This window comes from Erpetoichthys calabaricus, chromosome 4, assembly GCF_900747795.2.
Source record: "Erpetoichthys calabaricus chromosome 4, fErpCal1.3, whole genome shotgun sequence".
Taxonomy (NCBI): Eukaryota; Metazoa; Chordata; class Cladistia; order Polypteriformes; family Polypteridae; genus Erpetoichthys; species Erpetoichthys calabaricus.
The window spans coordinates 322525389-322550435 of record NC_041397.2 but is presented as its reverse complement, the minus strand read 5'-3'; the positions used below and the strand labels follow the sequence as shown (position 1 = coordinate 322550435).

The window sequence follows — 25047 nt, the reverse complement described above, 5'->3', positions numbered from 1 at the left end:
CACAAGTGAACTGCTGAGCTTCCTCTGTTTGATCGTCAAGGGCATGCTCACAAATTACACGTGTAATGTCATAAAAAATACCCTACTGACACTTTAGTACGCGAGCAATGGTAGGAGAATGCAGTTAGACTTTTTTTGGGCACATACACCACACTAGTGTTTTGATCTGGAAGGTGTAGCGTTGACAAAATAAATAACATACGAGCTATAGCGCATCTTTATGTGATCCAAATAAATAACATTTGAGATATAGCGCGTCTTTATGTGAAAACAGCAGTGTCACATGGGTGGGAGGCGAGGAAGGGCGAAGGGAATGAAACTGAATAAAAAAAAAACAAAACAAAGCTAACCTTTACAAGTATCACACATTTACACTGGCTGTTACTGACTGAGCGCATTTGTTCTGTTATATTTGTACGTTTTGTGAAAGTGTTTCTTTGATATTTGGACTTTAGGCTTCACACATTATAAACATCATGTCTACATTTTGTCAATTATTACTAAATCATGAAAAACATTTTTGTTTTAACAATGTGTTTACATAGATCGTTGTAGACACGGAACACACATGAAATGCATGTGTTCCAAATAACGATACAATATTTATAAAAGGTGTCATTTTGCTTGACTTCTCACTCTATACAACTCCAAGCAATTGACACGCAGGTAAACAGATTTGAGCTGAGAAAACTGTGCGGCGGTGGGGGATGTGATAGTAGGCTGTTTGCTGCTTATCACCACATTTACAGGACAAAAGACGATGATGGAGAAGTGTGAAGCGATTTAAGGTGGGACGGATCTACGAGTTTTTTTTGTAGGCTCTGGTAATTCTAGTGTTAATGGAGGCATTAATAAACCTTTGTAGGAGGACTCGGAATGCACGGGATAAGACAACAACCAAAAAGCATGAGAACTGTCAGAGAAATAAGGACAGTTATGAGAATAGTTTTAATCCAACCAGCCCAGGAACTGAACCAATCTTGGAAGAGATCATTGAAAGAATCAGGTGTTCCTGAGTTTTCCGCTAATTCTATGGACAGGGAGGTGAGACCAGCTAGGGCACGGGTGACAGAACCGTTGGGGGCAGTGTCATTAGGAATAAAGGTACAGCAAGCATCATCGAACATCACGCAGACACCCATCTTTTCCGCCAATAGCATTTCTAAAGCAATACGATTCTGCCAGGTCATTTGAGAAGTTTTGTCAAGCTGTTCATGTATGCCGTCAATGGCCTCACAGGTGAAGTTCCGGAAACATTATCAGTTATAATAAAGATAATTTATCCAATCTACATTTTTGTTAAGGGTTGACCCCCATAAGAAGAGGGTTTCTAGTGCTGCAGCCAAAGGGTTGTATACTCTCTACTGGCTTGGGACTCCCCTAGGGACTCCAAATCTATCAATGTATACACCTTCACCATGGAGAGAGAGATCACTTTTAAGTTGATGGAGTTTAGGTTTGGGGATATTGTCGAGGGGTAGCAGGTGGAAAGGCATGATTAATTGGACTAGGGCGCAGCGACCTTTCCAGTTTGAGGGAAGGGTTGGAAGGAGGAGATTCTTCTTACACATCCACCAAATGTCAGCTCGCGATGTGTTCTGGGAGGTAAACCAAATTACAGAGATGTTAAAGTGACTGGAAGTCTCTTGACACCAGTGAGTGGGTAGCTCACCTTGATAATTTGTGGTGTTGGGTCAATGAGCACAGGTAAAGCAAGTATAGTTTGCTTTGTAAGCATGGTACATAGGAGGACTCATGGAAGGAAGGGGTGGAAAGAGTTTATGTATCAAGGTACATAAGGGATCTTTAGGAGGAGTTGGGGAGGAAAAAAGCTGTAGGACACAAGTTAGACCGGCAGGTTCAGAGAGGTCAGTCAGAGAAAATGGAGTGGTAGCCAAATGCGATCAAGCGGTGGCGCTGGCATAGCAAAAAGACTGATTGACTTGTCTGGCTGAGGACAATACCCACTGCAGCCAACGGTTTTGGTCACCGTATCCAGTGTTGACTGTGAAGGTGGAGGAAAGAGAGGTAATGTTAAGATATTTGATTGGGTTCTGTAGAGAGTTATCAGGGGTGTTAAGGGTGAGAGAGGAGGTGACGTTCTCAGTGGAAGATTGGGACCGGTTGACAGGGGAAAGTAGACATGAATACAGAACTGCCCTAGTGGGTCAGTCCTGGAGACATGGGCCCCTAATATATATGTTACTTTATCATGATATGAGGGGTCTTTCAGAGTGATAATCAAGGGATTACAAGTTCCTACCATACATTCATGAATCGGACTAAACCCTGATTTAATTATAGAAAACCTTGTCTTCAAACCATGCTCCTGGGCTTCCCATGAGTTGTACCCCCAGTCCTGGTGTCCAGTGTTTGCAAACACATCACTCCAGCTTGAACATTCAGTCAGACTGGAAGAGAAGCTTAAATCAGATTTTATAGAGTCGAGTTACACAGACGTATTTTTCAGACCATCTCCATTGGTCTTGTCTGTCTGGTGAGCAGGGAACAACCGAGCAAAGGTCAACCTGTACTGAGGCTGTTTTCCCTACTTCATAATTCAGAATGGGAATCTGATGTCCATCAATCGGGATTACAGAGTGAAACAAAACCCAGATTGCAAAAATTATGGGTGCCATCTTTTGCAGTGTGAGACGTGAATCCAGGCAGGAAGTTCTTCGACTTTAACGGCGTGAGGTGTAGATAGCAGCACTTGGAATGGTCCCCTCCAGTAAGGTTGATGCCAATGTTTCCTTCGGGTGTCAATGATCAATATCCAGGTCCCAAGGGAAATCTGGAGGAGGACTCGTCCGCCAGGCCTGGTTAACCTGTTCTTGGACTTCCTTCAGGGCGCTTCGGAGACCTGTAAGATTAGAAAGAAGATCATTGTCCACAGTATGCAGGGTGACATTTCCAATGACCATGCCAACGGGCATGGGGCGTCCGGTCAGGATTTCGAATGGTGACAATCCCAACTGCCGATGTGTCATTCCTCTCAACCCTATCAAGGCCAGGGGTAGAGCATCTGGCTAGGTTAAGTTGGTCTGCTCACAGATTTTTGCCAATTTCGATTTTAGGGTGCAATTGCACCTTTCTACAATACCTCCACTTTGGGGATGGTATCTGCAGTAATGATGTACATCTATCTGGAGCCAAGTGGTCAATTCATTTATTACAGAATTCACAAAGTGGGTACCGTTATCGGTATGTAGTTTCTGTGGTATTCCCCATCTTGGAATGATTTCTTTTATCAGAGCTTTGGCCACATTTTGTTCATCTGCATGTTTAGAGGGAAAAGTTTCCACCCATTGGGAGCACAAATCGACAAATACCAAGCAATAACGGTAGCCTTTAGACGCTGTTAACTCAATGTAGTCCATTTGGAGGTGTTCGAATGGATTTGGGTTAAAAGTGACGGTGGGGCTTACCTGAGTACCTTTACCTATGTTAAACCTTTGGCATAGTGCGCATCGTTGAAGGAATTGTTCAGCATATGTAGAGAATCGTGTGGTTTCCCAATGCCGTTCGACATCCTGAGTCATAGCATCTTTTCCTGCGTGATCCAGGCCGTGTGTGATTTTTGCCATCCCTGGAAAAGAAGCCTTTGGGAGGAAAGGTTTGTTAGTTTGCTCCAGCAGAAAGGAATCCTTCTCGGGACCAATTTATCCTTTTTCGGTCAGTGGCGACGTTCTGTATATAAATAATTTGATTATCAGAATCCTCCTTAGCTCTTTTAGGGCTAATTTTTTTTTTGTTTCTTTTCTCCCAGGGCTGAATATTTTTCCAAAAACTAACATTTTTTAAAAAAGAACACAAAGCAATTGTTTAACATATCAAATCAACAAAAAATATTTACTTTTGACAAATGTTACTGTCTTGCATGTTGTATGAGCCTGCATACTCTATGATTTCACATACATATCACATACATTTTACACAGCAAAGTCTGATCTCGCTCAAAGCAGCCAATTTCAGTCATTGCCACATTGCACTCCTTACAATATGTGTTGCTTTGGTGCCTACTTTTCAATTGTCTGTTGCTGCACTTTCTCACATATATTGTTAGTGTGTACTGTAGAGAGACAAGTCACCTATTTGCCATCGTGCCATGCCACTGCCACCAAGTTTTCTGCCTCCATGAAAATCGTATTGTCACCTCTTTTCATCTTCTGAAACTTTATGAACTTTATGTATGGCATTATAGCCTGGCTCACCCCATGGGATTTGCTTCTGTTTATTACAGAAGTGAATAAAACTTTGCAGCAGCACGTACCTAAGCCACCAGGGGACAAAATACGTTTGGACCAATGCTCCCTGAAGTTATATCACCAGTTCTGTCCCATCTCTATTTGTAATGCCACAGCGCACTTCATCTCGTCTTTCGTTGTGGGTTTCCACTTTGAAAAACGAGAATGCGATGCAAACGCAGCCCGCGATTCAAAAAAAATCTCTGCCTACCTGTTTGTCTTGTCTGACAGTAGCTGAAAAGCAGCATCAGGAGAGATCAGCCTGAAGTACAGCAGCTGGTGATCTGTCGTGTCATGCCGTCTTGTAAACTCCGGTAGCCAGATCGGCTCTCAACGGATCAATGTCTGTGTATTTATCCCATGCGAACCTTGCTGTAGATGCATCGGCTGCGCGAAGGCACTCAACTGGCAGCAGATCCGCTGGCGACCCTGATGCCTGCTTCTCACTCTCTTGCTCGATCTCCTGATCACTGCCAATAAAATCCGATTCTGAAAAATCAAGAGTCCGACTCCGCGATAATGCGCAAAACATCATCTGCTGAGTGTTTTCTTTTCTGCACTTGCTTCTCTCCCTTTTCACATGTCGATGCCATCTTGCCATTGTTTACATTTCGCAACTCACGCACACGCAAGGTTTAGTTGCCGAGTCAACGAGTCTAGCATTCCTCCAAGCACAGAGGGAATGCCTGTGACGTGACAGTGAGATTTGTCACCATTAACAGCTGATTGTCGCCCCCTATCCCTGGATGTCGACTTTTGTCGACATTAGCCTTCAACCCCTCCTGTCGACAAAAGTCGACATCCGCCCTAAAAGAGTTAGGGTCTTCTGTTGGAATGAAGTGACTGATGTGTTATTATATGTGGCCTGTTTGGCAAAGTGGTCAGCCAGTTTGTTTCCTTGGCTGACTGGGTCTTGTTTTCCAGTATGGGCTTGGCATTTCACTATTGCCAGTTTCGATGGTTTTGCTATGACTTCAAGAAGAGATTCCATTAATTTCTGGTGTTATATGGGCTTACCAGTACTGGTTTTGAAACCCCTTAATTTCCATAATGCCCCATGATCATGGCAGACTCCAAAAGCATACCTGGAATCTGTGTAAATGGTTATGACTTTCCCTTCTGACAGTTGGCAGGCTCAGGTGAGAGCTATTAGCTCAGCTGTTTGTGCTCCTAAACTAGAAGAGATTTGATTTTCTTCAAGTACAGTAAGTGATCTCCCTTGACCACTGCATAATTGGTGGAGAGTGTTCTGTCATCTAATCACAAGGAATGACCGTACACATAAAGTACTTCTCCTGTTTCTAGTGGGGTTTCCTGGAGGTCCAGCCTGGGTTTCAGGACCTTTGTTATCTCTTAATGGCAGTCATGTGGTTCCCCGTCTCCCTCAGTGGGGAGTAAGGTGGCCAGATTCAGAGTGGAGCATCTTTCAATAGTGACATTTGACAAGGTACAGAGTACATTTTGATAGTGTATCGCCCTTGCAGTAGTGAGGTGTGAGGTTTTAGCCTGGACTAAGATGGCGTGAACAGCGTGAGGCACTTTTACTGTCAGGGGACTCATGAGTATGATATCCGTGCTTGCTAGCACAGCCTCCATTGTTGCTGCTACTGCTCTAAGACAGGTAGGGATTCCCGTGGCCACTGGATCCAGTTTTTTCGAAAAATAAGCTACTGGCCTCTGTTTTTCTCCATGGAGCTGTGTTAGTACTGCATTCATATATTCCCCTTGTCATCCATGAAGAGAGTGAATGGACGAGAATAGTCGGGGAGTCCTGCACTTTTTAAATCACATAGAGCCTTCTCAGCCTGCTCATTCCATTACCGGTATATGCGGCCAGAAAGAGAAAGGTCAACAGTGTTAGCTAAATTTTGTAAGGGCTGTGCTCTTTCGAAAAAATTTAGGATTCATTGTCGACAATAACCAAGAATGTCTAGTGTATTATCGTGGTATTTCCCTCTACTTGCCCTTTACCTGTTTCCTCAAGGGTAAGTGTTCTCGTCAAGTTCGTTATCGACATACATAGCTATACGCTTACACACAGACCCTAACACACAACAGTGCCTCATGAATGACACACACACGCTGATTAACCCTTAGCACTTTAATCCGCACAAGTGCTTTAGGAATAACACAACATGTCACTCAGCACTTCAAGAGACTTACTTATTATCGGCACGAACAACATACGATGTTTTAGTGATATCTCATACCTAAATATTACTTTTGGTCTACAAGAATACATTTAAACATATAAAGACTCAGCACTCTTGACTATAGGCCATTTATCAGCCAAGAATACCTTCTTTCGTACTGTTCCAACTATTGAGTGGCGCTCTCACTCTCAGCCTTATAAACCTTGCAGAACAGAAATAATAGCAAAAGTCCAGCTGCACCTAGGTGCTCAAAGAAATCTAACTTATTACTTCAATCACTCTAGACATTAAGACAAAGCATAGAAAGTTAAAAGCAGCATGGTATTTATTAGAATAATAATAATAATAATACCACTGGAACAAAGAATAATAGAAAATAGGTACTGATAGAAAAGTCTGAATATATATAGTCTTTAGAAAAAGCTTACAAAATAAAGATAGAGATGACAAGGATGAATGTCCCAGGGCGGTGTTTGATTTAGCAATCGATGTTGATGATGCTTTTCTGACAATCAGTGCCATCTTTGTCCATTCCTCTTCTTCACATTCTGTACTTTCTTCTTCTCCTTCTTCTGACGTTGCTTTCAAAATTAGGCATATTTATTATGAAATGTCATGCCGTGGTTTCATAACAAATCCACCTGATTGGTTGGCTGTCAATATAATTGATGAATTTTGCTCAAACTCTTTCCCAGATAATAAAGTTTTTTGACGTTGCCTCATGTCCATCTTTCCCAGGCTGTAAACCAAATTATTGTCCCAGATATCCATATCAATAGCCTGAGGTGTCGGCTTAGTCTTCCTTTCCCAGGTTATAAAGTAATTGAGCCACCAGCATGTCTTCCTTTCTATGTTGGAACAACTGTTTTAAAAGTGAGGTGTAAGGGAAGAAAACCTGCTTTGATTTGTCTTAAATGTAGTTCATCTGTTGTCTTGTCTTGAACAAAATATAATGGAGAATTAAACCAAAATGTACAGATTTTATACACCATAACACCTAGTATAGACATAATCTGTTGTTTTGTGACCGGTCTTGGAAAATTTTGGATGGTGGTTATGCGGTCTTTTGACAGAGCTCTGGTACCACAAGTGATGTCATGCCCCAAGTACTTGACAGTGGTTTGAATTAGCTGCAGCTTTGTTTTAGAGACTTTGTGGCCATTTTCCGCAAGATATCTTAATAATGATTCCATATCTTGCGCGCATGCTTCCTCTGTATCGCTACAGAGCAATAAATCATCGACGTACTGTATTAATGCACTTACCCTGGTAAGCCAGAAGCCTTCCAGGTTTTCAGCAAGCGACTGTCCGTATACACAAGGAGTCTCTGTATAACCTTGTCCAGCGGCGATTTTGAAAAGTAAAAGCAAACCAGAATTACAAATCATGGTGTACAGGAATAGAAAAGAAAGCATTTGCGAGGTTAATAACTGAGAAATAACGTGCAGATGGAGGCATTGTAGACAAAATACTGGAAGGATTAGGTACGATCGGTGCTCTAGGAAAGATAGCAGAATTGACTTGTCTGAGGTCTTGGACAAAGCGCCAAGAGCCATCAGCTTTCATTACTGGCAGAATGGGAGAGTTGACAGGAGAATACTTAATCCGAATAATAGCTCCCTGTTCAACTATATCTTTATGTACAGCAGCAATTCCGAGTTCAACCTCGGGAGAAAGAGGATATTGTGCGCGGCAAGGACGGAAGGATGACTTTGGGAAGACCACTAAGGGTTCACAATTTGCAATCCTGCCAAAATCATTTTTTCCCTGAGACCACAGAATGTCAGGAATTGTAGACAGCCAAGGTAAAGAATCGGTTTGCAGGGAATACAGAGAAGGAAACAAATGACAAAGGGAACGAACGACTGGCAGGTCAATTTGGATTGACACCTTAGTAACCAGGGGCCTCATGTATAAACGGTGCGTACGCACAGAAATGTTGCGTACGAACCTTTCCACGCTTAAATCGTGATGTATAAAACCTAAACTTGGCGTAAAGCCACGCACATTTCCACGGTAACTCATACCTTGGTGTACGCAATTTCTCCGCTCGGTTTTGCAGACTGGCGGCACCCAGCGTCAAAGCAGTGCTACTGTTCCTGTGTGATCACCCTTTCTTTCTTAGATCCACATTCCTGACGCGGCTTTATAAATACACTGCAACTAACTGCATATTGTTTATTAGTGTAATGCATCTGATTGTAATTAACTTGCAGCAATATAATGGTCCAGGGAATAGCCATAGTATTCCAAATACCAGAACTGCTTTAGCGTTGTAACTCTCACTGCATCTTCTTCTTCTTTCAGCTGCTCCCGTTAAGGGTTGTCACAGCGGATCATCTTTTTCCATATTACTCTCACTGCACCACTCGGAGTATTTATATCACTGTATCTGAGTGAGGAATCACAGCAGCAGCTGATTGGAAAGAGAATTATCGGTATACAGCATGAAGCAGACGCTGCCTGAGTCACAGCAAAACGCTTCAGAGACTTCCCTGTACGGACTTCGCGGTTTAGAAAAAGTTTCATCTCAAGAACTATAAACGCACTCAATCAGCCCATCAAGTGCTCCTTGTAGAACTGTTTGAACTTATAAGTACAATTACCTCACTGTAAACTTGCACTACAGTTATAATATTGCACAACCTGCGCCACTTTATGAGGCGTGTATTTACATATGATGATATCATTTTTAAGATGAAATGCAGCAAAATATGTTGATTATATTATACAGCTAATACTTTAACTTCATTTAAATAATCTGTATTGTTAATAATTAAACATGTGAGGACACGGTGCCGCAACGCTAGCTAGCTCACGGATTGTTCCTGCATTGCGTTGTATTCTTGCGCTGACGCGACACTGGAAAGATAGGCGGATAGAATAATTAAACATGTACTACGAAGATATTTCAATGTTCCTTAAAAGTTTTGAAGAATCGGCGTTCTAAGCTTACAGATGGCTTAACGTCTATTACAGAGCTGATTGTGTGGCGATTGGGCATTTGGAGAAAGAAAAGTAAGGACAGGAATTGGGGGTTAATACGTTTGAAAGAGACAGTACTTCTGTAATACCCTGTAAATTATTTAATCGAAGGTCGCACATGGCGCAGCAAGACTCTTGCGTGAGACATGAACAATCACTGCGCCACTGTGTTCCCATATTTAATAACATGCTTTCATTCCTATCATCATGAAAAAGATATCACGTATACATCTCAGTATTTTAATTATTCAGAGAGCTGTAATATCACGAATGTAATGGATTCTGTGCCCTGTCGGAGAAAGAGAAAGAACGGAAGCACGTAGTGATTCACACACATAGAGCATATAGAAGATCAAATACAGAACAAAGCATTTAACGTGCTACTTGAGAAACTAGTAAAATAAACGATTTTAAGATGAAGTTTATGATGTTCTACTTTAATGGCAAAATAAACTACGTGATTAAAGTGGAAATTTCGAGATTAAAGTTGACATTTCGTGCTTTTTTCCCACTGTGTGCCTATTTTTTTTGTTTGTACCCTAATAAGCTTTCATATGACACTCAGACGGTGGGCTACGACTCGCCTTTTCACGGCGACTTTGATATGTGATTTCTTTTTTATTTTGGGCACTGTGCGACTTTGTGAATTTGATCTTTTGAGTTTCTCCGACACTCTGTCACTCGATCAACTTTCTTTTGTTGATTATACCACTGTTTACACCAACAAATAGTACATTTTTCCTTTGCCTCCACTTGGTATTCGCTGAAATTCTTATATTTTCCCCTGTGCTTTTCCCGTTGTCTTTTCACAGAAGGCTATTTATATTGATTTGCATATTCAAAGAGACGTAATTCTGGGAGGAATTGGGGCGGGACAGAAGGCGCGTGCACGTGCGTTACTTTTCACGCTGATCGGGATTTATGTAGTGGGAGAACGTGAAAGTTTACGTGAGTACAGATTCCTGCATCTGGATTTTTCTGTGCATACGCACATTCCCGCTTTTGTGCTTACGCCATGTTATAGTCTGAGTTCTACGCACGGCGTTATACATGAGGCCCCAGGTGATCAGGGGTGACAAAAATTCCTGGTACGGTGAATTTCCAATCAGTCCTATTTTGACATGTCTCAACCCATTCCCCAATTTCTACCCAACGAGCGGTGTAAGACTTTGCCAGGGAAACTTGGGGGACTGCACTTCCTAGATAGAAATTGTTCTGTAAGTGTATGAGGTGAACTGAAGCAGCAGCTTTAGTGGGTGAGATAAAAATGTAAGGGATGTAAAGACTCTCTGGGCAAGTAGCTGAGGAGAGAAAAGATTCTAACCAGGGGATGTCAACTTCAGTGGGGAAATATTGGGCAGTACAGTGGAGAGTGGAGGTATGGAAAAAGACAGGAAGGGAAAGTATGGAGGGCTTTAAGGAGGGGAGATTTTTAGGGTCCAAGCAGCAAAAGAAGGGTGAGGGGGTTAGAGAGTTTGGCACAGGAGCTTAGGAATGGAGTAATAGAATCCTTGTTCAGATAAGGAGATTGAAACAGACAGTTTAGTCATGAGATCTCTTCCTAATAAGTTAACTGGACACAGATGATTTAACAGGAATCGATGTGTCAAAGGTGAACTATCAGTGGAGAGTTGAACTTGAAAAGACTTAGAAACTGATAGAGTATGAGGTTGTCCTGAGGCAGTGAGGACCTTCACAGTGTCCTTCGAGGCAGTGTACACAAGGAAAACAGTTTCCTTGCCATTCACTATCAAAGTCAGTAAAGGGTCTGCATCAGCATGACAGGTGAGCAAAGGAAACTGGAAAAGATGGCTGGGGGTCCTTGCTAATTCCTAGGATCAGGGTGTGTCACTGGGTTCCGGGAGTGGAAGTGGTGGAGGTGGACGCTTGTTTGGGCAATTGTGTCGGAAAAGGCCAGGCTCACCGCAGTTGTAGCAGGTGGTGTAAGGTGTGTGAGACTGTTCTGATGATTTAGACATCTGGGTGAATGGGTTGGTGGATGTGGAGGGCTGGAGCCCATGTCCCCTTCCACGTCCTCTCCCTCCAAATGAGTTGCCACGGCCTCGGCCTTGGAATCCTCTGACCTTGCTTGTTCTCCCGGTGTAATATTGAAGCTCTGCTGCTATCAGTTTAGTCTGCGTATCGGTTTCTTTTTGTTTAGATTGTCTCTCAGTATGCTCAGCATGGCGTTTCACTTCCTCAAAAGTAGCACTGTCCCAGCCTATGCAGGATGTTCGGACTTTGTTCTGTATGTCGCTTCTTAATCCTGAGACGAAAGGGGGAACGCAGCGCGGTTTCCATCTTCGCTGTCTTGCAGACCAGAATGATTAGCCATCAGGTCTTGAATTCTATGAGCCCATTCATCGAACGTCTCATCCTTCCGCTGCTTGGCAGCCAATATGAGTGACCAGTCTGTTCCCATTTTGTATTTTCCTGCAATCGCGGTCTTCAGTAAGTCCCATTTTTCTAAAAATTGGGGCTCCTGATTATCACAATTCAAGGATTCATCCCATCTCCAGGCATTATCATCCTCTCTGGTCCCATGACTTACTGTTGCCCAGGCGGTGCCTAGCTTTTGGTGCAGCACCTGTGTCTACTCCGCAGCATTTGGCTTATACATGTGTGAGGTCCCTCCTGTCCCCCGGTCCACCGGGATGATCTACCTGACTGACCGGACTGACAGTCTCACCCAAAGGCCGCTGGTTACCGCTGTTTAGGTGATCAGTTCCCTGAGTGACCCGTTAAGTTCAGGATATAATCAGACCGTTAGAGCAAAGAGTCTCACAAATTTAAAATAAAAAGCAATTTCTTTTTATTCTTGGTGAGAAGAGACTGCAGGCTGCAGACCCTGTCACGTCTAGTGTGCTACAAACCGACAGCCTAGCCAGCAGCCTGACAGCAGGAAAAGGGGTACTTCCTTAAATACTGAAGTTTGTTGAAAAAATAAAAAAAAACATAGCAGTTCATCTTGAGGTTATTAGATGGATTGCTGTAGACCCTGTCCACATCCTGAATTTGTACATGCAGGGAAAACACAGTGTTTTTACAGATAAAAATTGATCAGTATTTTCACAATTTTAAGAAATACACTTCTGCTAACTTACACGTACATAAGACCAGTTATACCAAGTTTTTTTTTCCTAACGGTTATAGGGTGTATGTAACTCAGCGGTTTTAGACAATGCTCACTTCCTTTTTCCTTTGCACACACATTACTTATAAAATATCAAGGATTACATTTGTTCAGTTAGCTTAGCACATTCTTATTTAATACATAAGTGTCATGACTGATTTATAATACTACTAAAGGTGTTCTGTTAGTATCAAAAGGTCAGCATTTTCTCATAAAGGAATGCAATTTAATCTAATAATTTTGTGCATAAGCTTAATTCTTTCTCTACCTAATGAAGAACAAATCATATAGAAGTAAAAAATCATATAGCTCTCTGCAGCATGCTTAATACAAAATGCAGTCATAGGTATTGTGAGTTACAGTGGGGCAAAAAAGTATTTAGTCAGCCACCAATTGTGCAAGTTCTCCCACTTAAAAAGATGAGAGAGGTATACCTCAACTATGAGAGACAAAATGAGAAAAAAAAAATCCAGAAAATCACATTATTTGATTTTTGAAGAATTTATTTGCAAATTATGGTGGAAAAAAGTATTTGGTCAATAACAAAAGTTCATCTCAATACTTTGTTATATACACTTTGTTGGCAATGACAGAAGTCAAATGTTTTCTGTAAGTCTTCGTTTTCTGTAATTCCTCCATGCAGATCTCCTTTAGAGCAGTGATGTTTTGGGGCGGTCGCTGGGCATCACGGACTTTCAACTCCCTCCAAAGATATTTTATGGGGTTGAGATCTGGAGACTGGCTAGGCCACTCCAGGACCTTGAAATGCTTCTTACGAAGCCACTCCTTCGTTATCCGGGCGGTGTGTTTGGGATCATTGTCATGATGAAAGACCCAGCCACGTTTCATCTTCAATGCCCTTGCTGATGGAAGGAGGTTTTCATTCAAAATCTGACGATACATGGCCCCATTCATTCTTTCCTTTACACGGATCAGTCGTCCTGGTCCCTTTGCAGAACAACAGCCCCAAAGCATGATGTTTCCACCCCCATGCTTTACAGTAGGTATGATGTTCTTTGGATGCAACTCAGCATTCTTTCTCCTCCAAACACGACGAGTAGAGTTTTTACCAAAAAGTTCTATTTTGGGTTCATCTGACAATATGATATTCTCCCAATCCTCTTCTGGATCATCCAAATGCTCTCTAGCAAACTTCAGACGGGCCTGCACATGTACTGGCTTAAGCAGGGGGACACGTCTGGCACTGCAGGATTTGAGTCCCTGGCGGCGTAGTGTGTTACTGATGGTAGCCTTTGTTACTTTGGTCCCAGCTCTCTGCAGGTCATTCACTAGGTCCCCCCGTGTGGTTCTGGGATTTTTGCTCACCGTTCTTGTGATCATTTTGACCCCACGGGGTGAGATCTTGTGTGGAGCCCCAGATCGAGGGAGATTATCAGTGGTCTTGTATGTCTTCCATTTTCTAATAATTGCTCCCACAGTTGATTTCTTCACACCAAGCTGCTTACCTATTGCAGATTCAGTCTTCCCAGCCTGGTGCAGGTCTACAATTTTGTTTCTGGTGTCCTTTGACAGCTCTTTGGTCTTGGCCATAGTGGAGTTTGGAGTGTGACTGTTTGAGGTTGTGGACAGGTGTCTTTTATATTGATAACGAGTTCAAACAGGTGCCATTAATACAGGTAACGAGTGGAGGACAGAGGAGCCTCTTACAGAAGAAGTTACAGGTCTGTGAGAACCAGAAATCTTGCTTGTTTGTTTGTTTGTAGGTGACCAAATACTTATTTTCCACCATAATTTGCAAATAAATTCTTTAAAAATCAGACAATGTGATTTTCTGGATTTTTTTTTCTCATTTTGTCTCTCATAGTTGAGGTATACCTATGATGAAAATTACAGGCCTCTCTCATCTTTTTAAGCGGAAGAACTTGCACAATTGGTGGCTGACTAAATACTTTTTTGCCCCACTGTAAAAACTTATAATCATTTCAGTTAATAATGTTTTTTTCTTTCTCAACTGTAAACACACACACCTTCATACGTGTATGATAGAATGCATAACTGTTACTAGTTTGAGAGGGCAATGGCTGTGGGAAAGAAGCTATTGAGGTGTCTGTTAGTTTTAGTTTGAATTGACCTGAAGCGTTTACCACAGAGGGGCTTTTGGAACAAGTGATGAGTCCGTGGTGCTCCTTATAATGTGGTTAGTGAAATGTCCACAGGTCTGCCACAGATGGAAAGGGCATAGCCAATTGTTTTATGAGCTGACCTCACAACGAGCTCTCATTTATTTTTAGAGTGTGCCATTGCTGAACCAAAGCAGACAACAATGGAGAATGTTGATGGCGTCTTCCACAGCTCTATTTGCTTGATATGCAAACTGAAGAGGGTGAAGATCAGTAGCAGTAACAGACTTCAGATGGGTTAGAAGAAGCTGTTGAAATGTTTTCATTAAAACTGATATAAGAGCAATAGGCCTGTGATCATTGAGGCAGCGTATTTGATCACTTTGGGAACAGAAACAAAAACAGAATAATAACCTCATCAGGCTATCCTGTATGATCCATTACCATAATATGTATTTAAAAGTTTGTTTTTTTCAGTCTGTCCTGCTTTATGTTATTCTTTTTCGTGATCTGGAATAGAGTCGTCAAGAATGTTGCAATATTCTTTTTTCTTTTTGCTCAAGGAAAGATTTATTTTGATTAAAAGAATGGATTTCATATCTCTAGAAAAAAAAACAAACACAAAGGAAAAGCACAGCCTGTAACACATTATATTTTTTAAATAATCATATAACATATTTAGTTACTTTTTTGTAGGTCCCGACGCTAGTTCCTTGTGGATGTTTGCTTTCTGTAACTGCAGATCATCCCTGGAGCAACCAGTCAGAATAAACTAGTGTGCTTAAGCAACTGGCTAAATAAATAGACAGAAATCAGTGATGTCTTATTTGTCATCTTCATATTATTTTAAAGACAGAAATTTTGACTGAACCAATCCAAGTGCTCAACTCAATTGCATTGCGATGTGGCTCAAAATAAAATAAAAAACAGAACTTCCTTTGAGCTATCGACACATTTCAATGTTTATTTAATTGTTTCTGTCGCAAAAAACTGTTCAGTAAACTGACTGAAATGATTTAATATGCATAGGCCAGTGGGCATTAATACGTCTGTATTAAAAATTAATTACTGAGTTATTTCTGAGTTTTAGAAACAAATTAATATGCTTGAAGGACATACAATAAATTGTAATTAATACACAGTTAATTTTAGTTAAAATATTTAATAGGGATGTGTTCAGCTGAGCACACCACTCTCTAGAGGCTTGTGGTTCTTCTGTGTGCCATTTCTAAACAAGGCAGTGATACTTCCTAAGAGGATACTTGCAGTGGTGGATTTTTAGAAGTTCTTTAATAATTGAAAAAGGCAACCTGAAATCCATGAGATGTCTGAGGTGGTAAAGACATTGCCATGTCTTCTTCATGTAGAAGTCAATGTGCTTTGACCGGTTCAGGTCCTTTGTGAGGTGGACACCAAGGTATTTGTTCTTGTTCTTAGAGATCAGGCCCACCACACCTGTGTCGTCACCAACTTGACAATGGTTCTAGAGCTGTGTGCAGCTGTGCAATCCTGTGTGCAATGGACTCAGAACACAGCCCTGTGTTGAGAGTGAGGGATGATGAGGTGCAGCTGCCCACTTGAACCACCTTGGGTCTGCCTATCAAGAGGTTTAAGATCCAGCTGCACAGTGAAGTGCTGAGACGTAGGTCCTTGAGCTAGGTAATGAGCTTCGAGGGGTTTATTGTGTAAAATGCATACATACATAGCTTTCACACATAATTTCCTCCCATGTGTCCTTGTGGGCCACTGCTGTATGAAAGATCAACTGTCAGCAAATTTCCACTTGGTACTGATTGACACTTCCTTCCACCAATGGGAATTCTTGTGTGCAACTTGTTCCTTCCTTTTCTTCTTCTTCTTTTTTTCGGCTGCTTCTGTTAGGGGTTGCCACAGCAGATCATCTTCTTCCATATCTTCCTGTCCTCTTGCATGTCCTCTCTCACCACATCCATAAACCTTCTCTTAGGCCTTCCTTTTCTTCTCTTGCCTGTCAGCTCTATCCTTAGCATCCTTTTCTCAATATACCCAGCATCTCTCTTCTGCACATGTCCAAACCAACGCAATCTTGCCTCTCTGACTTTGTCTCCCAACTGTACAACTTGAGCTGACCCTCTAATGTCCTCATTTCTAATCCTGTCCATTCTCGTCACACCCAGTGCAAATCTTAGCATCTTTTCTGTCACCTCCAGCTCTGTCTCCTGTGCCACCGTCTCCAGCCCATATAACATAGCTGGTCTCACTACTGTCCTGTAGACCTTCCCTTTCACTCTTGCTGATACCCGTCTGTCACAAATCACTCCTGACACTCTTCTCCACCCATTCCACCCTTCCTGCACTCTCTTCTTCACCTCTCTTCCACAATCCCCATTACTCTGTGCTGTTGATCCCAAGTATTTAAACTCATCCACCTTCACCAACTCTACTCCTTGCATCCTCACCATTCCACTGACCTCCCTCTTATTCTGTCTTGGTGGTCCTACTGACTTTCATTCCTCTCCTGTCTAGATCTCTTAATGCTGCCACCTCTTATATTTTGTACACATCACCTCTTTCAGTTTTGGCTGCTTCCACCTCAGGTACACCCCATATAGCGCCTTAATTTATAAGTGCACAGGGGGTGTCCCCGCGACATTCAGTACATTTGAACAGTGAGGTACGTGAATAGAAAACACGCCATTGTGGACTAAGCAGTCAGCGTGACTTCATATTTGGACTGAAGAAGGAAACCAAAGTATGTCCACAACATCTTTATTACTGCTGAGGACTTTGCTAGTGCTGATAACACACTGATGTACCACACCAGCTGACACTCCAATTATATCACGGGTCTCCACTTGGTCACATGTCTCATGTTGTTGGTCATGTCTGTCATTAAACTCTGTAATCCTGGTCACCTATTCTGTTTGCTGGACATTCAATCTAAACTTAACACTTAAACTTAACACACATATTTGAAGATGTTCAATTCCAAACTCTCACACTCACACATTTGTCTAATTTTTTTTTCAGTTTTCTCCCCTGATATCTCTGGCTGGTCAGTGGTCTTCTGGTTATCGTTGGCTTTTTATGTGGCAGTGACCATTGTGCTGATATTAAAATGGCGAAAAATGAAAGGTGCGTCCTGGAGCTGCTGTATTGAATTATATACATAAAGGTGACCGCCATGATTATTTCATGTCATCTCTTTGTTTCTTTGTTTTAGATAAAAATGCAAGATATAAGACCAAAGGTAAGAACACTTCAAATAAAACCCTTGGTCCCCTGAGACACACCACATTTCAGGTGTTTCTGATAAATGTGTGACATTATCTACTTTGACCATTAAAATGCTTTAAACTTCATGAAGACAAACATCAAATGCAGGGTTTAAGGCTCAGTGTGCAAATGGGAACAATAAACACAGAAAACAGTGTTGGTGTCACCATACCAGAAAGGTGGGCTTACAGAAGGCTCAGAGATGGGACAATGAAATGTTAAATGGGCAAAGGACGCTCCATGAGGGGATTCACAGATTCTCTACAGTTAATACAATTTTAGTGGGGTTTGGATATGAGAGAAACCAAATGTCAGGTCCATAAACTCAGAGTAGTCTAACATTGAAGCTGTTACAGTTGACAGGCTCAGAGGGCTTCAAAAATATACAAAAATATACAAAATAAAATAATAAAAGTAAAATCTAAAACTATAAAATGACATTAAAAACTCAGAATCAATGTCTCCATGATGGGACAGTTAATTTTGTGAGCTGGAATGTTAAAGGCCTGAATCACGAATTAAAGAGAAAGAAAGTATGCTCTCACCTAACAGGCTTAAACGCTAAAATAGTATTTTTACAGGAGACCCACTTACTAACCAAGGATCAGTTCAGATTACAAAAAGACTGGACTGGCCAAATGTTCCATTCTAGCTTTATAAAGAAAACTAGAGGGGTGGGAATTCTCATACATAGAACAGTTCCATTTGTAGCATCAGAGGTAGTGTCGGACCCTGAAGGGAGATATGTGATGGTCATGGGCTACTTATATAACAGTAAAATGATTTTGATAAATGTTTATGCACCCAATGTTGATGATAAGGAATTCATGCCAAATCTATTTGCATCCATTCCCAGTGTGAACACTCATAAAATTATAATGGCTGGGGACTTTAATTGTGTTTTAAAATCCACTCTTAGATAGGACTCCTGTGACAGGGGGGACGACATCTAATACTGCAAAGATAATTACACAGTTTTTAAATGATCACAACTTATCAGACCCCTGGAGGTTTCTTAACCCAAACTCAAGAACATACTCGTTCTACTCACCAGTGCATTATAGCTACTCAAGAATTGATTATTTTTTTTATAGATAATAATTTCCTGCCTACAATTAAATCATGCAAATAGGACACAATTGTTATCTCTGACCATGCCCCTCTAGTCTTGGAGCTAAAATCAATAAGCCCCTCGTACTCACCTCGCAGATGGCGTCTTAACCCTCTTTTATTGGCAGACGAGAACTGCACAGAATTTATATCCAAACAAATCAGCTTCTTCCTAGAGACAAACACGTCTACAGAGGTTTCTGCAGGAACACTCTGGAAACTCTAAAGGCCTTCCTAAGAGGCCAGATTATTTCATATCTTTCCCATAGAAATAAATTAGAAACCAAGAAAGTGTCAGAGCTAAGAAATGAAATTACTAGAATAGATGAAGAACAAGCCAGGCGTCCAAGTGAAGCTCTTCACAGGAAAAGGCAGGCCTTGCATACAGAACTTAACATCTTAACAACTAAAGAAACTGAACAACTTATTTATAAGTCTAGACAGCATTACTATGAACACGGAGAAAAAGCTAATAAGCTTTTAGCTCAACAAATTCATAAACAAGAAGTTCACAATGCAATACCAGTAATCACCAACAAGAATGGAGAAGAAATCATCGACCATAATAAAATAATGCACACATTTAGAGATTACTATAAGTCTTTATATTCCACTGAGCCCAAAGAAGACAACACGCAATCTAATGCATTTCTGGATAATTCACAAATACCACAAATAGATGCTTTAAGTGCTGAGGAACTAGATAAACCTCTAACGCTAACAGAATTACTAGACGCTATAAAGTCACTACAAAGCGGGAAATCATCAGGCCCTGATGGTTACCCCGTAGAGTTTTATAAGAAATTCTCCACTCAGCTAGCTCCACTCTTATTGGTAACATTTACAGAAGCTAAAGACCACCAAATACTACCTCAAACATTTCGACAAGCATTAATCACCGTCTTTCCTAAACAAAATAAGGACTTGTTACAATGTGCATCATATAGACCAATTTCACTCCTGAATAATGATGTTAAGATACTCTCAAAAATCCTAGCTAGAAGGATGGAGAAAGTGCTGCCCTCGGTAATATCACAAGATCAAACTGGATTTATTAAAGGCCGACATCTATCTTCAAATCTCCGACGCTTGTTTAATGTTATATATTCACCAGCAAAATCAAACACCCCAGAGATATTACTATCATTAGACGCAGAAAAGGCATTTGACATGATCGAATGGAATTACCTTTTCACTGCATTGGAGAAATTTGGGTTGGCCCGAATATTTGTGCTTGGATTAAACTACTGTATACCAGTCCAGAAGCTTCAGTTTGTATTAATAAAATTTGCTCAGACTACTTTAAACTAGAACGTGGTACCAGACAAGTATGTCCCTTGTCGCCACTGTTGTTTGCAATCGCTATTGAACACTGGCGGTTCACTGCCGAAATTCTCATCAGATAAAGGGGATTGTCAGAGAAGGACTGGAACAGAAAATTTCTCTATATGCAGATGATATGGTCTTATATATATCGGACCCAGAAAACACTGTCCCTGCTGTTTTAACAGCACTAACAGAATTTCAAAAGATATCTGGTCTTAGAATTAATCTGAATAAAAGTATACTCTTTCCAGTGAACTCACAAGCATATAATATTAAATTAGACACCCTACCTTTTACCATAGCAGATCAGTTTAAATACCTAGGGGTAAATATCACAAGTAAACATAAAGCTCTTTATCAACAAAATTTTGGCGTCTGTATGGAAAAAATTAAGCAAGACTTGCATAGATGGGCAACCCTTCATCTCACTCTAGCCGGAAGAATTAACAGTGTTAAGATGAATATCCTTCCTAAACTTCTCTTTTTATTTCAAAACATTTCAATATATATCAATAAATCGTTTTTTAAACAGTTAGATTCAATAATAACCTCATTCATTTGGAACTCAAAACACCCACGTATCCGAAGAGCGACCCTACAAAGACCTCAGGCAGAAGGTGGCATGGCTTTACCTAATTTTCAGTTTTATTACTGGGCAGCAAACATACAAGCCATAAAAACCTGGACACAAATAAATGCACATACACAGGCTTGGTCTGCAATAGAAGTAAAATCCTGTAGTACTTCTTTATATTCCCTGCTTTGCTCTCCAATAAATGAAAGTTATCGCAAATATACTAATAACCCAATTGTGCTTTACTCACTCAGAATATGGAACCAAATTAGGAAGCATTTTAAGATGGAAAATCTTTTATCAGTGGCACCTTTGCAAGGGGAACCACCTCTTTCAACCTTCGCAAGTATATCCAGTTTTTAATACCTGGAAAAGTTTTGGGATTAAAATGCTCAGAGATCTTTATATAGACAACATATTTACATCTTTTGAACAATTACGTTCAAAATTTAACCTCCCAGCTACACATTTCTTTTACTATCTTCAAATTAGAAATTTTGTTAAACAGAAATTGCCCGATTTCCCCCACCTTGCACCCTCCACAATGCTGGAAAAAATACTGCTCAATTCCGAGGAAACAAACACTATTTCCGCAATATATAAAATCTTATTAGAGTCCCTACCTTTCAAAGATCCAAGAGGACATTGGGAAGAAGATCTCTTAATCAATATATCAGAAAAGGAGTGGAAGGTAGCAAAGCAGAGAATTCACTCGAGTTCTATATGCGCAAAGCATAGAATTATTCAACTAAAAATTATATATCGAGCTCATCTGTCTCGCTTAAAACTGTCCAAAATGTTTCCAGGCCAGGATCCAACCTGCGAGCGCTGCAACCAAGCTCCTGCCTCACTGGGTCACATGTTCTGGGCCTGCACCAAACTAACATCATTTTGGACAAAAATTTTTAAGTGCCTCTCAGACAGCCTTAGTATCACAATCCCTCCTAACCCACTAACAGCTGTGTTTGGTGTCCTTCCAGATGGACTTGAATTGGAGAAGGACAAACAAACGGTGATTGCATTCACTACACTCTTGGCACGCAGACTTATTTTGTTAAATTGGAAGAATCCTAATTCTCCTCTTATAAGTCAGTGGGAAACTGATGTTTTATATTATTTGAAATTGGAAAAAATCAAATTTTCAGTTAGAGGATCTGTACAAAATTTTTTCAAAACTTGGCAGGATTTAATCAATATTATTTTAGAATAAGAGAATTAACTATTATTGTATTTAACTCCCTTCTCCATCTCTTATTTATATAGATATTTACTTCTCCCCTTCTTTTGTCTAATGTTGCCTTATTAAAAAGCTTAAAGAAATTTTCCTTTAGCTAAGCTCTCCTTCTCAGGGATGGGGTTTGATTTGTTTTCAAATTTGTTGGGTTATAAATGGATCTGTTTGTATGGAATGATTACAATGAAAATTAATAAAATAAAAATATAAAACACCACACAGCACATACACTCATACACTCGTACTCTGAAGTGCTCCACATAAGAATCTGCTGTTTTTATTAAAATATTAAGAGCATATAAGTTTGAACAGAAACATGACATTCATGTTACAAACTTGGAGAAGAGGCAGTGAGGCAAACACACAAAGAAGAAATCCTGAAGAATTACGAGAATTAAATATTCAAGGATAACTACAAAACAATTTAGTCTTTAGAAGTAACAGAAATAAAGATCAACAAAACAGCTTTCTTAATAATAATAATAATAATAATAATCATATTCATAATAGCAATAATAATGATACATTTTATTTATATAGTGTCTTTCCAATGTTCATGCTTCTTAATAACTCAGATACAAGTCCTGATATTAAAGAGCCAATTGACCGATGAGACAGAAGTCACAAAAGCCCTCCACGACGTCTGTTTTTTCTTCTAATGCAGCTCTCTGGTATTTTTCCAGTTGCTGTTTACATTCCTGTACAATTCGTACAGCATTATTACAAAATACAAGCATTTATTTATTGGTGCTAAGGACTTCAACAGAGCTAATTTAAGGAAAGTCTACCCTAAATATCATCAGCCTGTCCTTCGAGAGGTGCTTACACTCCAGATCACTGGTACACCTTGACAACCTTCAGCTTCACACCATTCAGGAGATGTTAAATGAGACGCCTCTGCCAACACACAGTCAGGCTGTCATGGTGTACTTTGGTTCCAGCTTTTCATTCTGATTTTTAAATCCTCTGCATTTGTTTCTGTTATTTTCTTTGTGTTTTATTTCTGTGATGTGTTGAGAATTTCAATACATGATACAAGGCCACATTTTGTATTGGCAGCATTTTTAATCTCAAAGATCAATATGACATTTGGTCTCATGTGTTGTATGCTATTTGTACTTTTATGTGTGTGTCTTTGTTTATATTGAATTCTTGTCAACTGTTCTGAGTAATCAGAATTCATGTGTGAATTTCATTGTATTTTGTGCACATGACAAGAAACAAGGGACAGAAACCTACTTGCTTAATTGAAATTATAAGATTCCCTTAACTTTATCATCACTCACACATTTCAAATGTTTATTAATTATCTGATTGACCTGGCAAATAAGAGATATCAGTAATACTTTAAAACGATTTTATTTTTTTTTAATTAACATGGACACACAGATAGAGGTTACTAAAAAAAACTTTACAGTATTTCTTCAAATCGAAAGATGAAGATAAAGGGAATCATTTACCAGATCATGTAGTAGAATATCACATTCTGAGTGATAGATAGATAGATAGATAGATAGATAGATAGATAGATAGATAGATAGATAGATAGATAGATAGATAGATAGATAGATAGATAGATAGATAGATAGATAGATAGATAGATAGATACTTTATTAATCCCAAGGGGAAATTCACATACTCCAGCAGCAGCATACTGATAAAGAAACAATATTAAATTAAAGAGTAATAACAATGCAGGTATAACAGACAATAACTTTGTATAATGTTAAATGTTAACATTTACCCCCCGGGTGGAATTGAAGAGTCACATATTGTGGGGGAGGATCGATCTCCTCAATCAGTCAGTGGAGCAGGACGGTGACAGCAGTCTGTAGCTGAAGCTGCTCCTCTGTCTGGAGATGATCCTGTTCAGTGGATGCAGTGGATTCTCCATGATTGACAGGAGTCTGCTCAGTGCCCGTCGCACTGCCACGGATGTCAAACTGTCCAGCTCCGTGCCTACAGTAGAGCCTGCCTTCCTCACCAGTTTGTCTCAAACAAGGCAAAAAGGGTGTGTGAAGCCTCCAAATGATCCATAAAGAAGCAGAAGCAGCTCAACTTAAGATGGAAGGTCCCCACACTGCTATCTGCAGGCTGTGGCCTACACAGGCCTAACAATGGGGAGCTTGATGTACAAAATACTACAGATTTCTCAGAATGTCAAATACAGGGGAAAAACTCTGAATGGTAAATAAATAGATAACAAAGAATCAATATAAATTGAGTTTTTATTACTAAAAACAGAGAACTATAGAGGAAAATGGAATGTGCCTAACAAGGCAATGCAAGGTAACCAAGTTCAGTCTACAATTCAGAAGCATTAATGAAAGAACAAGAAGAGAGGAGTCTCAAAAACAGGAAATCCAAAAGAACAAAGCAGCACTCACAATCTCCACCTCAATGTCAATGCTCCACTGCTGGGCCTCACCTCTGACTAGGAATATAAAGCCAGAAGGAGGACTCAGCAGCAACAGTGATGTCATGTGGCCCCGCCTCCTGGGGCTCCACCCACAATGCATATGGAATGGCAACACATTTAATATCACTGTACATTATTAACAAATAATAACAAACATGAAAAATAATCATTTGAAATGAATAAAAACAACCAAAGAATAATAAAATAAATAAAATTATTACAAGCCAGGATAAAAACCCTGGGTGTAACATGACCCTGGGGACCTGATGATGTCTTGCAGAAACTGGGTGAACAGGGCTTGATGAGCTGTGGTGGGCTGAATGGCCTGTTCTTCTTAAAACTTAACATCTTATTTTCTTTTTCAACTCTCCAGTTAACTTCTTCCATGTCTGGAACCTGCTCAAGGAAACTGGTAAGATAAATGCTTCAATTTAATAAAATAAAAATAGAACAGACTATTCTTGATAAGCATGAAGTCACTGACTATACCCAATGATCTAAAGCAGATGAAAGAAGGAGACGCAACGATG

At 40.3% G+C, this 25047-nt stretch overlaps 2 protein-coding genes across 2 annotated transcripts in view; one reads left to right on the top strand and one right to left on the bottom strand.

Moving 5' to 3' along the window:
* LOC114643530 (protein NLRC5-like) overlaps positions 1-25047 on the bottom strand; it is a 1801805-nt gene that overhangs the window by 1119945 nt on the left and 656813 nt on the right. The gene's annotated exons all lie outside the window — the stretch shown is intronic.
* The window catches only part of LOC114643526 (NACHT, LRR and PYD domains-containing protein 3-like), a 2412635-nt gene continuing 2405176 nt past the window's right edge, over positions 17589-25047 (top strand). Inside the window, exons 1-3 of the mRNA XM_051925773.1 lie at positions 17589-17713; positions 17802-17828; positions 24891-24929. Coding sequence (XP_051781733.1) covers positions 17707-17713; positions 17802-17828; positions 24891-24929 — 73 coding nt within the window. The 5' untranslated portion in view covers positions 17589-17706. The remainder of the gene's footprint in view (positions 17714-17801; positions 17829-24890; positions 24930-25047) is intronic.